This window comes from Nicotiana sylvestris, chromosome 1 (assembly GCF_000393655.2).
Source record: "Nicotiana sylvestris chromosome 1, ASM39365v2, whole genome shotgun sequence".
NCBI lineage: Eukaryota > Viridiplantae > Streptophyta > Magnoliopsida > Solanales > Solanaceae > Nicotiana > Nicotiana sylvestris.
Genome location: NC_091057.1, coordinates 181,441,304 through 181,457,043, shown reverse-complemented (window position 1 = coordinate 181,457,043; position 15,740 = coordinate 181,441,304). Strand labels below are relative to the sequence as shown.

The following is a 15,740-nucleotide window of genomic DNA, read 5'->3' as shown; positions in this document are numbered from 1 at the left end:
CAATCTTTTGGTGGCTAGGACTTCGTTTTTAAATATAAAAAATTTTCATAAACAAGTTTGGAGAGTCAAATATTTATATGAAATATCCATATTCTATACATTGGGTATGCAAAATCATTTACATACGATATGCTTGTTATGAAAAACTACATATTTTGATAAATAAATTTGAGGGGTATTATCACTTTAGTTCGCGATATAAACTATTTACATTTGATAGCTGAAAAAGTATATAAAATTTGTACGTAACATATATATTTATATTTGTTCGACTATTATTTTGAGTGCGGCTATACAGTAGTATTATTTTCCCCAAATTTAATACGATAGTGTGGAAATTCTTAACAGTATTAATGCACAAAACAGAAAGACTTGCTTTAATACTGTTACAATTCTTTAGTTAAATCCAAAAGGCACGACATGATCAGCTCCCAAACTTTAGACATGAGAAAGAATGATAGATCGACTCCTTGGCCCCATTATGCAATCAGTGAAATGGATAATGAATAATGATAGTATAAGATGAAAAAAATCCATGTAATTGAGAAGGACAAAAACGTCATTGCATCTTCTCAAACGGTCTCTCTCTCTCCCCCCTCTCTATTTCCCCTTAGTTGTCCCCACTCCTCGCACAAATGGCCTTTCCTTAAAAAAGAGTTGTGTATACGTTGTTTGTTGAAAGCGCTGTCTCTATTCCCCCCACTCTCCAGCTCCTATCAGCAAAAACCCTCTCAATGCCATTAGTCTCTCTCATCTCTTCACTTTCTCTCTCTAAAATGCCAATGCCATATTAGTCAGCTAATCCCGATTGGATTTTTCTCTTACTTCGTTGTTGCCGGAAATAATGGCGGTTTCCGGCGAGAATTCCAGCTCGGGGAGCTCTTCATCTAGCTTTTTCACTTCAAAAACTCCCATTCTAGGTCTTCAACTTTATATCGTGATCGCCGCCACCGTCGTCATTATGGTTGTCATATTCGTTCTCATCTTCCTATTCCTCCGGCTAAATCGAGCCTCTAAACGACGTCATAACGGCGTTAAGTCCAGCTCTGGGTTGTTACCTTTAGTATCCGAAGTGATTCGCGAAAACAAAATTTCCGATCTCAATGAGATTAGTAAAGTGAATCGGTTCGCTAAAAAGGAGGACGAAACGATCGCGATTCTAAGAAAAGAAACTCCGGAAGTGATCGAAGTTGTGTCGGGGGGTATAAAAGGAAGTTCAGGGAGTAATGAGTCGAGTACGAGCCGGAGTGATGCATCGTCGGCGATCTCTGGTTCTACGGAGTCGTCGAATATTGGGTGGGGCCGGTGGTACAGTTTGAAAGAACTGGAGATGGCCACCAGTGGATTTTGTGCCCAGAATGTGATCGGTGAAGGCGGATACGGCATCGTTTTTCGTGGTGTTTTGCAAGATGGTTCAGTAGTAGCTGTCAAGAAACTTCATAACAACAAGTGGGTCTTTATTTAATATTACATGTTTTTGCATGATTTATTTAAGGATTTAAGCAATATTTAACTGACACAATGTCAAAGTTAACCTATTATACCATATTACTAACATTTACTACTATAAAATAAAGTTATTCAGACAACAATAACGACGACCAGTGAAACCCTATTGGGGTTTGGGAAAAATCCTAGGAGTGAAGTTTGGGAAGGGTAATGCCAAAGATAGAGAGACTATTTTCGAAAGACACTGGAACTTAAGAATTTTTGACGGAAAGAAGCAATATATCGGTACAATAATAAAAATCATAAAAAAAAATAAAATTATTCAGAATTATATTTAAATAACTTAATTTATAAATATATTTTATGGTCTTAGCTCATAGAACTAAAATTTTATTTATAAATATGAAATCCAATTTGGAAAGACCCATTGTGTTTAAATATGCATTTTTTATGTTTGAAGTTATTTCTGTTTGTTAATTTATCCTTTTTTTTTATATTTTTTAATCTTCTCTTCCCTGTCAAGTGATCTGGTTGTTTGCTTGAGTTGATCAGCTGGTGAAGTGTCTACATCTTGTTTGTTTTCTTGCTTAGTTTCCTCGGGAAGAGAATCCAAATTGCAATCTTCTTAGATCTGGATTTATGTGATTTGTTTTTCTTTTTTGGGTCAAAGTACATTATTTTGTTACTCCACATAAAAAGAAAGTAAACGTTACTTTTGTCTTTTATTCCTTTTTGTTCTTTTTATCCGTTAACTATTTTCATCTCTTTTACTTTTTCCTCATTCTTTTTGTTCTTTTTTATACTTTAATTAATTGTCTCTCTCTCTTTTCCTTTTCCTTTTTTTTTTTCTCGTACTTTTGTTATCATTTCTTATTTCCTGTACCTAACCAAATTATGTTCGTTGCTGAAATCTTGGCATATGACTGCTTATTCTAGCGAGGAATGATTTGTACTTCCATTTAGGCCAACCTTTAACAACAGTAATGATGGTGACAACTGTGCAACGGGAAATTGAGTAGCTTTGCTCAGTGTTATGATCTCAAGTTATTGCCTTACCCAAAAAACTAAACTACAGTATGTAATAACTTCCTTGGCCAAAAATAAATTACTTTAATAACAAAAAATTGAACCAAGACAGATTTTTCGTTATTACTTTATTACCTTTGAAATTTTTAACTTTTGAGCCGAGGGTCTTTCTGAAACAGCCTCTATACTCCCTCGGGATAGGAGTAAAGTCTGCGTACACACTACCCTCCCCAAACTCCACTAGTGGAATTTTACTGGGTCGTTGTTGTTATTGTTGTTGAAACTTTTAACCAATTTTGTTCATTCTATGTGACTTGCTTATCTATAGAGGTCAGGCCGAAAAGGAGTTTAGGGTGGAAGTAGAGGCCATTGGCAAAGTGAGACACAAAAACCTTGCGGGTCTTCTTGGTTATTGTTCAGAAGGTGCTCATAGGTAATTCATTGCAGTTAATATTCACAAAAATTTGTAAAGTTCCTTCCTGTCTTCAAATGTAACTGCTAAATCACTTACCATATACAGGATACTAGTCTACGAGTACATTGACAACGGCAATTTGGAGCAATGGCTACATGGTGATGTAGGGCCTGTTAGTCCTCTAACCTGGGAGATTAGGATGAAAATTGCGACTGGAACTGCTCGAGGGTGAGGCTTCTACATTTTGTTTCAACTACATGATTATGTATCTTAATCCTTGTCAGGGCGAACCGATATTAATATTAACCTAAATCATGTTCTTTTATGTGCACTTTCTTTGGAAATTACCAAGGCAATCTTCTCTTTGTTCAAAGCCTAGTTGCACAATCTTGCAAGTATAAGAAAGTATAGTTGATTGAAAGATTATATTTTACATATCAGCATTTTTTGTTATAGCTGGCCGAACATGGTCTTTTATGATCATAAATATGCCAAGTTAGGACATTACCACTCTTGACAAAAATGGATTTAAAAGTATGGCATACAACATCAATAACCATGCCTCAATCCCCAACTAGTAGGGTTGACCATATGTATCCTCACTACGTGGCTCTATGTAGACTCATGGCAATCCAATATTTGAAGATTTAGCTTCTTAAACGACCTTCTCCCATTTATCCTACATGCATGCTACTTGCACCTTCTGAATGCAATCATTTCTAATCTTGTATGACTACATTTTCATTCGCATTTCTACAACACTCATCTTGTGGATATGTTGGATCTTAGAGTGTGTTATAACCATTGCATAGAACTTGCCTTTCACTTTTATAGGTATCTTCCTATCACATAACATTGTGGTAGTACTTTCCCGTATTTGCTATCCTTTTCTGATTTTATATGTAACATATTCATTTATAAATTCATTTTCCTGAAATATCGAGTCTACATACTTGAATCGTTTGACTCACTTCAATTTCACTCTTCTTGTGCTAGTAAACTTGCAATACTTATACTCGGCCTTACTTCGACTTATTATCTTAAAATCTTGCTCTCTAGAGTGCTTTTCCATAGTTTAAGCTTTCGTTTGACACTTTTGTTGGTTTTATCAATTAAAACGATATCGTATACAAAACGTATACATCATCAGACCTCATCATGTATGTTGTACGTTAACTCATCGGAAACTTGGCTGACCAATACGGGCTCAATGCTGATCGTTAGCGTAAACCCATGGTTATAGGAATCTCCTTTGTATCTCCTAACAACTCCTTCATACATAACCTTTATTTGTGACTAAAGTATGACGTGTGACTACATAGCAATTTAAGTGCACATATTCATGCTTCGACAATTTGCTGTTGGACTTTCTACCCTGATTTTGAAATCTATGGGCTAAATATTTTTCGGGTGAAACAAAAGAAAAGAGATGCATATCTTTATTGCATGGCCTGCTTTATTTTTCCTATCTCATTTGTCATCACTAAGTTTTCATTTTTTTTTTTTTGGTGACAGACTTGCCTACTTGCACGAGGGTTTGGAACCCAAAGTTGTGCATCGTGATGTTAAATCAAGTAACATTCTGTTGGATAGGAAGTGGAATCCAAAAGTATCAGATTTTGGACTTGCCAAGCTGCTAGGATCTGAGAAAAGCTATGTGACTACCCGTGTTATGGGGACTTTTGGGTGTGTCCTTTCTCTAATCATCCAAACTTTATCAACTATTACTAAGTAGATGCTTTGTGGTAAATTGCTAATTATTGATGATGATTATCGCCGCAGATATGTTTCTCCTGACTATGCCAGTACTGGTATGCTTAATGAGGGAAGCGATGTGTATAGTTTCGGTGTTATGCTCATGGAGATTATTACAGGAAGAAGCCCTGTTGACTATTCGAGACCCCCTGGGGAGGTAAGAACAAGTTTGCCTTGTCATTTCTGCAACCACAACCATAAAAGATATAAAAATAAAAAAATAAAAGGAGAAAAAAGAAGATAAGAATAGAAAGGACCTTTTCTTAGGAGGTTGAATCAGCTAAAGTCTGAAATATCTTTTGCCATTATCTTGACATCATTATACAAAATTGCAGATGAACTTGGTTGATTGGTTTAAAGGAATGGTATCAAATCGGCGTGGTGAAGAATTGGTCGACCCATTAATTGAAGTCCAGCCTCCTCCTAGATCTCTAAAGCGGGTTTTGTTGGTCTGCCTTCGCTGCATAGATATGGATGCCAACAAGCGGCCAAAGATGGGACAAATAGTACATATGCTTGAGGCTGATGAATTTCCTTTCCGTTCAGTAAGCCATCTCATACAATGATTTTTGATTGACCGAAAAATGTTTTTTCCTATTTTTTCAATTACAAGTCTTTACTATATTGAAATGTTGAAAATTGTTTTTTGCTTGGCATATAATGTTCATTCACTCATATCAATTAGCATGAGCTCAATCTTCTTCTCAAAGCATAATATAGGTCATGCAACTGTCTGTGAACCATAGCCCATGATAAACTGCAGTACAACTTATTTATCCAGACCTTCTAATTGCTGAAATTGGCTTTCTTCCCTTTTACTGTTTGCAATCATTGAAGTAGAGTAATGCTGAAAATCAGTTTGGTTTGGTGGTATTCTTCTACCCTTTTCCAGTAAGTTAGAATTAGAGTGGTGGGTGCAACTACTTATCAGTATGCCTCTTTAAGTTAGTATGGCCCTGTATCACAACACCAATAGCAGATTCGTTTCTTGTCAGCTATAACCCTCAGGAATGGCCAAAATTGCCAGAAAAAGATGCCAGGCTTATCACCACCCATAGTTGGGATTTGGGAAGATGACGAGGCAACCCCTTTGCCCAAAAATCCTGAAATACTAATGTATAGCCTCGTTAGCGCCGGCTATACCCATGACTTTTCACCTCTTGAACACTTCAGTAAAGATGGTGCAAATCATGCCCCCAAGATCCCCAAAAGAATGTTGTTTTGTCCTCAGGAGAAAAACCACCATTGAGCGACATTAAAGCAACAATCAATTGGCAGTCCGAAAATTTTATTTCTCAAAATAGAATCTTGAACAAAATTGATGACACTGTTAAAAATGTTGCACGCACTCATAATAAAATGCTTTGCAACAGGGTGGAAAATATTGAGAAGAAGGTGGAATAGGTTGTAGAGAAATCTTCTCAGCAGGACTCATGAACCTTGTAGCATTACCACCAGGCATAATAAAAATTTATCCATGTAGAAATTAGACTTTTCTTATAGTGTGTATATCTGCACTTGGTGAATGATGTTGTCGGGAAAAAAATGATGTTTCATGTTTCTCTGGTATGAATCATATCTCTCTTTACCTCGAATATAGCATACAAGTTAACACCTGACGAGTGATTAGAGGTATACTATAAGGAGTCATCTCGTTCTCTATCTCTTTTCACTTCACTGAAAAGGAAATGTCAGGTTCAATTTCTTAACAGCTTATTTTTGTCAGGTTCTCTATCTCTTAGAGGTATACTTATTTTTGCATGTTTACGGAGGCTAATACGGTTTAATGAAACTCCTTTTTTTCCTTTTAGTCTGTTTTCTAATTGAATCTGTTTTTCCCTTACAGGAACCTCGATTAGTCCAGGAAAAAGATTCTCTAATTCCACGTTTACTACCAACCAATAGAGTTCAATTAGCTGCCAAGGATGGGATGGGTGATGATGAACAGAAACCTAGAGGGAGATGATTATCCTTTATTTGGGATGAAGAGTTATACAGGGTATTTTAGTATGTATATTCTTTTGAATCATTTCCGCTCAGTCCTAGTTTGTTGTTTCCTATTAATTTTATATTTCGAGCTGTGCTATGTAGGCTCTATTTTGTTTGATTTTGTATATAAGCATAGTTACACTATACAATGTCCTTATATGGACTCAAAAAAAAGAAAAGCAAACCACTTGCACTATCTTAGTATTTACAAACTGATGTACTTTGAGACATGCAGAATAGTAGCAGACTGTTAAGAAAAGTTTTACCAACTTAAATTAGCTTGCGTTTTCATACCAGTTAGCTACAATTTCATAATTGCTATACTTGTGTTAGATGAGGTGCTTGTTTATTGGAGTATCAACTCTGTTTATCGGCCTTTCCATTTTTGCTTTCTGTAAGTAGGGGAAGCTAATTTATGATTTGACCTTAAATGTTTGGATTGGAACATGCCTTAATCTATCTATCCGATGGCAATCACCAGTGTAACAGCAACTGTCGAAAGCCACTCCTGTTTGGTAAATAATACTCCCACAGTCCCACTCGCTTGGTAAATAGCAGCAACTTTCTTTAGTTATGACTTGGGAAATTCAAGTAAAGGCTCCCTGGAGTTAAATTCCTCATTCACAAGAACTAAGTAGGGGTGGCAAAATGGATAAAAGAAAACAGTTAACCACTCATATTCTTCGCTAAAAAATGGATGGGATGATGAACTTTTTAAAAATGGATTAAATATGGATAAGAATCATATTCTTCATTTAGAAAATGGATAGCCAATGGGTAACCAATGGATAACCAATGGTCTAATTTTTACATTTGTAAAGCCTCAAATTGGAGATTCCTCAAGTTAGGAGTCTCCCAAAAATGATCATAATGCAAGAGCCAAGAGGTCATGCCCATATAATCAGCCGGCTAACCCGTTCCCTATCCGTATTAAATATGAGTTGGGGTTGGATAATTTATCCATTTTTTCATTACCCATTTTCGACCAGAATCATATCTGACCCGACCCGCTAGTTTGCCACTCCTAGAACTAAGTAAAACTCTGGGTCCATACTTATAGGCACACTCAATTTTAACTCCACGGCGGCCTTGTTCACTATACTCTCGTTTTCTACGGCTCTGTTCTTTCATGTGAGGCTTAACATTTGACATTCGTTGGCCTTCTTTCTTCGAATCTCCAAATGTGTGCTTTTGGTTCCACTATTTACAAAGTCACTCAAATGAAAGGGATATTTTATACATAAGAACTAAACCATTAGGGCTATTACATATTATACTGAGGAAGATGGAACCTTCGAGGACACCCAATCGGATAAGAAAACCAAGGAAGATGTTTGTAACGAGGATGCACTTTTTTTATACGGAGAAGAAGTCATGTTAGAGGTTGGAGTGTACATGAGTCGGGTGTTGGGATCGAAAAAATCATGTGTCATGCGAGAGCTAGCAAAACAACACTTGAACGACGATAAATCAGACAATAGAGAAATATACCAGGAGAAACGCAAACATTTAACGTGGTTAGATCAATTGACCTACGTCCACGGCGGAGACGAGCAATCCACTATAAAAAGAGAGTACAAAATATCGAGAAAACAACCTCACAATAGGCATACACAAGTGGCACACTAACACTTGTCCCGAAAAGTTCTCCCCTAAACAAGACTCTCAAACCCATATGACTATATTGTGGATACTGCTGAATAAGAAGGAAGAATCCTCAATTTATAGAAGTCCAAACCTTTTCCTCCAAGAGAAGGGACTAGCCAAATATGAGAAATTTATAATTTCTTTCCAAGAAATGAAAACTCAATTATGGTAATTTTATGTTGTCCTTTTTTCAAGAGATAGGAAAACTAAATATGTAAGAAAATCAGGGCAAACACCTAACACCGGGTTGGTTTGATTTTTATCGAAATCAAATCAAACAAACTATATCAGTTTGGATTGCTTCGATTTTTTCGGGGTTTTCAGAACTTTTTGTTACATGAATATTATTTCAATCTTGCTTTGTTAAAATTATAAATAAAGTTTTGATAAGTGATGTTTGGTAAAAAATTTAAAAACTCATAAACATACGATCTATTAAAATATTCTTATGGGAGAATTTTTTTAGTAACACATGATAGTTATTTTCTTTATCATCTAGCAATAATTCTTCGTTGTTGTATGCTTTCAAGGTTAATAGAATTTGCATTAAACACAAAAATGATATGAAACTTAAATAATAGTATGTTCTATTTATTTTTAAAATTACCAATAAAATACCATTTCAAATTCAAAAAAGATACAAGAGTTTAATAGATCTTAACATATGAATATGGAAGAGCAAAGAGATTAACGCATTTCAATAACACTTTATAAGAAAGTGATGATACAAAATATTATTTAAAGTAAATAAAAATAAATACACTTTATGGTTTTATTAAATACTAATTTTTAGTGTAGGTGCATTGCACGTGTTTATTGTGTTAATCAATAAAAAATATACTAAATGAACAAATTTATTCTGCATGTACTCCATACACTCCTATAATGTAGGTAGACCAATCTATATTTGAGTAATCTTTGTAGGCCGTCAGCGAGACACTCCCAATTTAACCCCTTTTTTGAGTCTTATGTTTCTTCTCATCTCAAAAATTTTCATTTTACTCTAACTTATGCACCACATGAGAAAGTAGGAACACTCTAAAATAACTCACTCCACCCAATCCCTTCCTAAATTATTATATTTATGGATTACATAATTATATATATAGATCAAAGTAAAAATATAACATTTCAAAATTTAACATGTAAATAGAAAAGTTTTTTTTAAAAAAAAAAAAAAGGAAAAAAGGATTCTACGTTTTTGTTTGACAAAGTTGCTGAAAAATTACCCATAACAAAAGTAGTTAAGAGTTTCCTTTTATTGTATTGTCCTTTTCTATTTATGTATAGGAAAAATTAGAATTTAAAATAATTTGATTCCTTCTTGAAATATATATTTTCTTTTAATTAACGTAAGATTTTAGGAATTGAAGACATTTTAGTTCCTTTTCTAAAACGTACTTTTCTCATTTATTTATGGTAGGAATTTTACGAATGTGTTTCTCATTTTTCTAAATCAAGGTCCTAAATAGGAAAGTAATTAAATAAATATTTCTAAATATTAGGAAAGTAAATTGAATGATTAATACTATATATAAGAAGATAATTAAATGACTATTTTGTCCAGTGTGTACTCTATTTTAAAGGGGTAAGGGCCTTCGGGAAGGTTACGAGGAACTCCGACCTCCGATCTTCTGCGCAACATTTCGCTAAGGGTCTTCGTACTTTTAATAATAAAAAATATAGATATAAAATTATAGATTACATCCTTGAGAGGATTACAAATATTTCTAGATATTTTTAAAGAAAATTCTATATAAGTCTTAAAAGTATATACTATACTATAAAAATTATATATTTATATGTCGATTTTGTTCAACTTTTTACTCAATACCAAACTAAATGTAATTAAATTTTTTAATTGGTTTGGTTGACTTTTAGATTAAGTTCCCTAGAATGTTTTAACCTTCTTTTGTGGCAATTTTCCGTTAAGTTATGGTCTATATGTCGTATTTATTCAGCATTCTTTCTATTTTAGATTTTCAAGCTTCTCATTTTGCATAGAGTTGCATTCTCGATGAACCATATTAGTAATTTGTAAACTTTTGCAACAGTTTTCAACACTTACCTGCAAACCGGGAACTTGGATTAAGACAGCATTTTTCAAATTTTATTTCTATAACAGAAATACAGTTTAAAGGGCTTTCTTCCTTGTAAATTACACGAACATAAAAGGCCATACGTTTCTACTTATCTGACACGTGTATGCACTCAATTTCATATCCGAACGTGCTCTCTTCGCCTTTCGCCATTTCAGATTATAGACCTTTAAACGTATATATTCACATTAAAACTCTCCGACATCAAACAATCACCAGATCTATGCTACCTACAACGCATTGAAGATCGAGAAACTTCTAGAAGAATCCGGAAGCTTCGCAATGTCAATGGAGGAGAAGTTGATACAGCGATTGGAGTCGGCGGTGACGCGGCTGGAGGCGCTATCATCCACCGGCTTCCGTTCCGGAGGTTCCGTCGGGACAGGCAATGCTACGGTGGCTTTAGATCCATCGATTATTGCATTTGACGATCTGAGGTCGGAGTTCCTCGGGAAGGTTACGAGTGCTGCGGAGAAGATCGGAGGAAAAGTATTGGATATTACTAAGATGGTTGAGAAGGCTTTCTCCGCTCAGAGAGAACTTCTCATTAAAATCAAGGAGACTAAGGTTAGGTCAATTCCTTAATCAACTCATTATTCCATATTGTTCACCTCTTTAGAATGTGTGCAATGTATATAATATGTACTTCCTCGGTTCCAATTTATGCGACACTATTTCCTTATGGATTCATGTTTTATTGCATTCACTAAGAGTGCAAATATATTATTTTACACTATCAGGGAATTTTTAACTTGTAATGGCAGATTTGTTACCATTTTTATCCGCTAATTAATGCTTATCAAGAGATTTATCTATAATAACCTAATAAGTGACCTGATTGTCTGAATTTTTTTAATACCATTACGTCGGTGCATATAACTTAAACTCTTTTCTTATTAGTCCGTTCCAAAATAATAGAGTACGAGCACATTTCATTTTTTGGAAAAAATAGTTTTCAAATTTTCCATTTTACCCTTAATGTATGGCACGTTAAGACCACAAGTTCAAAAAATCTTATAGTGGCAGAAATGTTATGTTGTGTTTAAGATGACAAATTTTAAAAGTCTTTCTTTCTTAAGCAATCGAGTCAAACTATGTCAAATAAACTGGAATACAATGAGCGTGCAATTTCAGAATCATGATGTAAGTTTTGTTTGCTAATGTGCATAAAATAGTGAAGCTGCAAAGACTTATATTGTGCAATATGCATAATTTTTGGTTTTAATTGGGGTATCCATTTCCATATCGTTTGAGCACCATGACAATCTCTTTCGTTAGTCTTGTTTGGAGCATAGGAACTGTTGCTTGAACCACGTCGAAATAGCATAATTAAGAAATGGAATTGTGCTTGTTTTTTTATTTTTTGCTAGCGGAAAAGGTGATGTGCTGTCCAAGTCTTCTGATTGAACTCTGTATTTTTTTCTCGAAAAAGAGGTGTAGGCACAATCAAATTGTATTTCATTATAGCAAGTGAGAAGTGTAATTTCTTACCTTTTACTTGAATGTTTGAAGTTTATGTGCATTAATTTAGTGAAAATACAGGAAGGTACTATTTAATAGTGCACGAAATTGTTTTCTTTATTGAAGATGCTTTTATTTGTCATAATGCTGGTGCAATTTTTTTCTTGATTGTGCAGAAACCAGACAACTCAGGTTTGGTTGAATTTCTCAAACCTTTGAATGATGCGATCGTGAAAGCTACAAGAATGACTGAAGGACGGCCTGATTTCTTCAACCACTTGAAGTCTGCTGCTGATAGTCTATCTGCTCTTGCATGGATTGCCTACACTGGAAAAGATTGCGGTTAGACATTTTTTTATCATTACGCATTGTAAGTCAAAGGCACCTGTTGAACTTCTTATTTTTATTTTCTAGGCCTAAGCATGCCTATTGCGCACGTGGAAGAAAGTTGGCAGATGGCTGAATTTTATAATAACAAGGTAATTAGGCCTTTTCTAGCAGCTCAGATTCTCCTCTCAGTTGCTCTCTGTTGGTTGAAGGAAGCTTTAAAATATTGTTATAGAACCTGGACAAAATTTGGTGGAGAAGGGACTGTAGTTTTGTTATCCCCCTCAATTTTTCTGGCATGATGTGGTGGTTTTTTTGATTGCTTCTGTTTTTCGGGTGTGAGTGGTAGAACCACTTTACCCTTTCCCCCTTTTGCCTTTAAATGGTGTACTAAGAACTGAATGCATTTTTTGTAGAACCACTTTACCCTTTCCCCCTTTTGCCTTTAAATGGTGTACTAAGAAGTGAATGCATTTTTTGTAGTCCCATCCTTTATTGGTCCTTTCCCAGTATGCTGGGTTGCATCTTTGAGTGTGTCGTTTGAAAGAAAAGGGTACAGTTATTGTTTCCCATCTGAATTAATGGACGCACATAGATGGAACTTCCATATTGTCTGGAGGAGAATAGCAGGAAGGTATGTGAAGTGCCCTTATATTTCATAGACTTTTCTTGGTGGTAAAGAGGGCCAAGGACTTACTATCATTGGTGTCATACTTGAATGAAAAGGATACTGTTTAATTATTTCCCATCTAAATGAATGGACGCATGTAAATGCAACATGCATATTGTCGGGAGGAGAATAGTAGGAAGGTATCTGAAAGTCCACATATTCCATAGAATTTTCACGGTGGTGAAGAGGGCAGAGAACTTATTAAGAACACCAAAGAACCTACCAAATAATAAAAAGAAAAATTATAATTTTCAAGCTGCACTTATTTGTATTTCTCTATAGTACACTTTTTGGTCTTGCGAATTTATGTGTACTGTTTGGTTGGTACTACCGCCTAGAACATCTTGAAATCCTATCTTTTAACTTCTGTAAAATATTTTCAATATATTGTAGATTCTTGTGGAGTTCAAAAACAAAGATGCAAATCATGCTGAGTGGGCAAAGGCTTTGAAAGAACTTTATCTCCCTGGCTTGAGAGATTATGTTAAGAGCCACTATCCATTAGGTCCTGTATGGAGTGCAACAGGGAAAGCTGCTGTATCTGCACCATCAAAAGCTTCTTCACCAAGTGCTCCTGCTCCTCCGGCTCCACCTCCAGCTTCTCTCTTCAGCTCTACATCTCCTCAGGCTTCATCATCACGCCCCAAGCAAGGGATGGCTGCTGTTTTTGATGAAATTAATTCAGGAAAGCCAGTGACTTCTGGTAATTTCCGTTCCCACCCTCCTGTATAATAAAGATAGAAGTTTACCCTTATTTGAATATTTCCTTTTAGGATTGAGAAAGGTAACAGATGATATGAAGGCAAAGAACCGTGCTGACAGAACAGGCGTTGTTAATGCTGGTGAAAAAGAAGCCCGCATGAGCTCACCCTATATCTCTAAAACTGGACCTGCAAAATTGGAGCTTCAGATGGGCCGTAAGTGAGTAAAGAATAGGCATCAACCTATCTCTATCTGCAATTTGCCTGATCATTTCTAACTTAGCTATCATGTTGTTGGCAGATGGGTGGTTGAGAATCAAGTGGGAGAGAAGAATCTAGTTATTGATGACTGTGATGCAAAGCAATCAGTATATGTCTATGGGTGCAAAGGTTCAGTTCTGGAGATCAAAGGTAACTTAATTCTTCTCTATAGCATAAACTGGACAATAATGAGGTGGGCTTATGTTGAACCTGTTTTCCGTAATTGATATACTGGTGTCACACAGGAAAAGTCAACAACATCACAATTGACAAGTGCACTAAGATGGGAGTTGTATTTGCGGTCAGTGATGAACTTCAAGAAAAGTTGATTAAATGTTGAGGTTGTTGTATCCTCCACTAAATGGCTTACCTGATAATCTAAATTTGGTGAACAGGGTGTAGTGGCAGCTTGTGAGGTTGTCAATTGCAATGGTGTGGAGGTGCAATGTCAGGTATCAAAATTTATGGTTCAAAACTTATATATATGTATAATGGCCTTGAAAAGCAAAGTGTACTAAAATATGAGTATTCATAATTCTATGATAATGTTAAATCTCCTTTTATGTGTGCTGCTGCTAGGGCTCGGCTCCTACAATATCAGTCGACAATACAACTGGGTGCCAGTTATACTTGAGCAAAGATTCTTTGGGGGGTTCTATTACCACAGCTAAGTCGAGTGAAATCAATGTTATGGTTCCTGGTGCAGGGCCTGATGATGATTGGGTAATGCATTCTTTGTATTTTGAAAATGCATGATGTTCTTTGTCGTATTTTTCCTTTTCTTTTGGCCTTGCTGCTTGTTCCTAATGGATTTTACTAAAGCAAGCAAGTCTAGCATTATCATCTGCAAAAATAATCATGGTTTTCGGTGCCTCTTCAGTTCTTTAAATAGAGATTAAACTGTAGCTTATGAAGCAAAAGGGTGAAATTCAAATACCAGATTTCATGGTTTCGATGAAACTAGTTTAAACTTTAAACGTATTCACATTGTTGCAGGGTGAGCATGCTTTGCCACAGCAGTATGCTCATGTATACAAGGATGGACACTTTGTGACTACTCCTGTCTCCCACTCTGGAGCTTAACTGGTGAAATTTTCTACATCCAGTTGTTTTGCTTTTTAATTTTTTTAAAAAAAAATCTTTTTGTTTACTAATTTGATTTATTGGAGAGTTGAAAGATGGTCGATTCTTTTTTATTTATTTATATATTACTGTTAAGGTATGTTTTGTACCTTGTGCCTTTTCTTTTTCCCGGAGTTCCTGTTGGCAGTTTGCTCAAAGGGGTTTTGTGACTTTTCTGTTGTCACATTTTTTTTTTATTTGTATGAGAGCTTGACCTTTTAAAGCTATCTCCTTCTTGTGGAATATTATGTATTTTTCACATCCATGTAATCCTCCACTTAATATTTCAAAATAGAGAAGTCTCCTTTGAAACCTGTGGTTCACAATCAATTTATTCCGTTAAGCATATGTCAGATTTATTTGGTTGTACTTTATGCTGTTATATCTACCTTTTCTGGATCTGGCATATCCAGAAATATTGTTTAATTGAGGTTTTAAAATTGCGTTATTATTTTACCAGTTTGCTGACAGTGCTTTGTTAAAAGAAGTGTTATTACTAGTTAAAGGTTTCTTCCTATCCTTGTTTTTGAAAGAAAAGTTTGAACCTCATAGATCTGTAGTTACTTTCTAAATAATCTTTGATCATTTGTGAGCAATTAAGAGGAAATGTAAAATCGAGATGAATTTTTAGCTTCTTTTGGGTTAAGCTTCTCAAACAAGAGTTTAAGCCGTGTCTGCATAACAACTCACAATGTTCCCCACCTCATTTTAATGGTGAATTACAAATCCCGAACTTTCAATAGTATCATGTAGCACTGGCTTATTTGGGGATTGAAGTTCTGGGAGCTGCTGGCACAACCCCTGACTGGTGGGTTAAC

At 35.4% G+C, this 15,740-nt stretch overlaps 2 protein-coding genes across 2 annotated transcripts; both read left to right on the top strand.

Moving 5' to 3' along the window:
• Nucleotides 1–677: 677 nt before the first annotated feature.
• On the top strand, nucleotides 678–6,909 carry LOC104250072 (probable receptor-like serine/threonine-protein kinase At4g34500). Its single transcript, XM_009806612.2, has 7 exons — nucleotides 678–1,449; nucleotides 2,804–2,908; nucleotides 2,996–3,118; nucleotides 4,406–4,576; nucleotides 4,673–4,802; nucleotides 4,981–5,190; nucleotides 6,492–6,909. The coding sequence occupies exons 1-7, from the start codon at nucleotides 845–847 to the stop codon at nucleotides 6,609–6,611; spliced, it is 1,464 nt and encodes a 487-aa protein (XP_009804914.1). The 5' UTR covers nucleotides 678–844; the 3' UTR covers nucleotides 6,612–6,909.
• Nucleotides 6,910–10,532: 3,623 nt separating this feature from the next.
• Nucleotides 10,533–15,281, top strand: LOC104250073 (cyclase-associated protein 1). Its single transcript, XM_009806613.2, has 10 exons — nucleotides 10,533–10,947; nucleotides 12,018–12,183; nucleotides 12,256–12,320; nucleotides 13,232–13,541; nucleotides 13,612–13,759; nucleotides 13,841–13,950; nucleotides 14,046–14,101; nucleotides 14,196–14,252; nucleotides 14,380–14,523; nucleotides 14,797–15,281. The coding sequence occupies exons 1-10, from the start codon at nucleotides 10,663–10,665 to the stop codon at nucleotides 14,881–14,883; spliced, it is 1,428 nt and encodes a 475-aa protein (XP_009804915.1). The 5' UTR covers nucleotides 10,533–10,662; the 3' UTR covers nucleotides 14,884–15,281.
• Nucleotides 15,282–15,740: the final 459 nt, after the last annotated feature.

Excerpts from the sequence above, each read along its gene's own strand:
- LOC104250072 (XM_009806612.2), top strand. The coding sequence starts at position 845 with ATGGCGGTTTCCGGCGAGAATTCCAGCTCGGGGAGCTCTTCATCTAGC. Across the intron at positions 3,119-4,405 it reads GCGACTGGAACTGCTCGAGG|ACTTGCCTACTTGCACGAGG; the intron begins GTGAGGCTTCTA and ends TTTTGGTGACAG. Across the intron at positions 4,577-4,672 it reads CGTGTTATGGGGACTTTTGG|ATATGTTTCTCCTGACTATG; the intron begins GTGTGTCCTTTC and ends TTATCGCCGCAG.
- LOC104250073 (XM_009806613.2), top strand. The coding sequence starts at position 10,663 with ATGTCAATGGAGGAGAAGTTGATACAGCGATTGGAGTCGGCGGTGACG. Across the intron at positions 12,184-12,255 it reads CTACACTGGAAAAGATTGCG|GCCTAAGCATGCCTATTGCG; the intron begins GTTAGACATTTT and ends TTTATTTTCTAG. Across the intron at positions 14,253-14,379 it reads GTGTGGAGGTGCAATGTCAG|GGCTCGGCTCCTACAATATC; the intron begins GTATCAAAATTT and ends TGCTGCTGCTAG.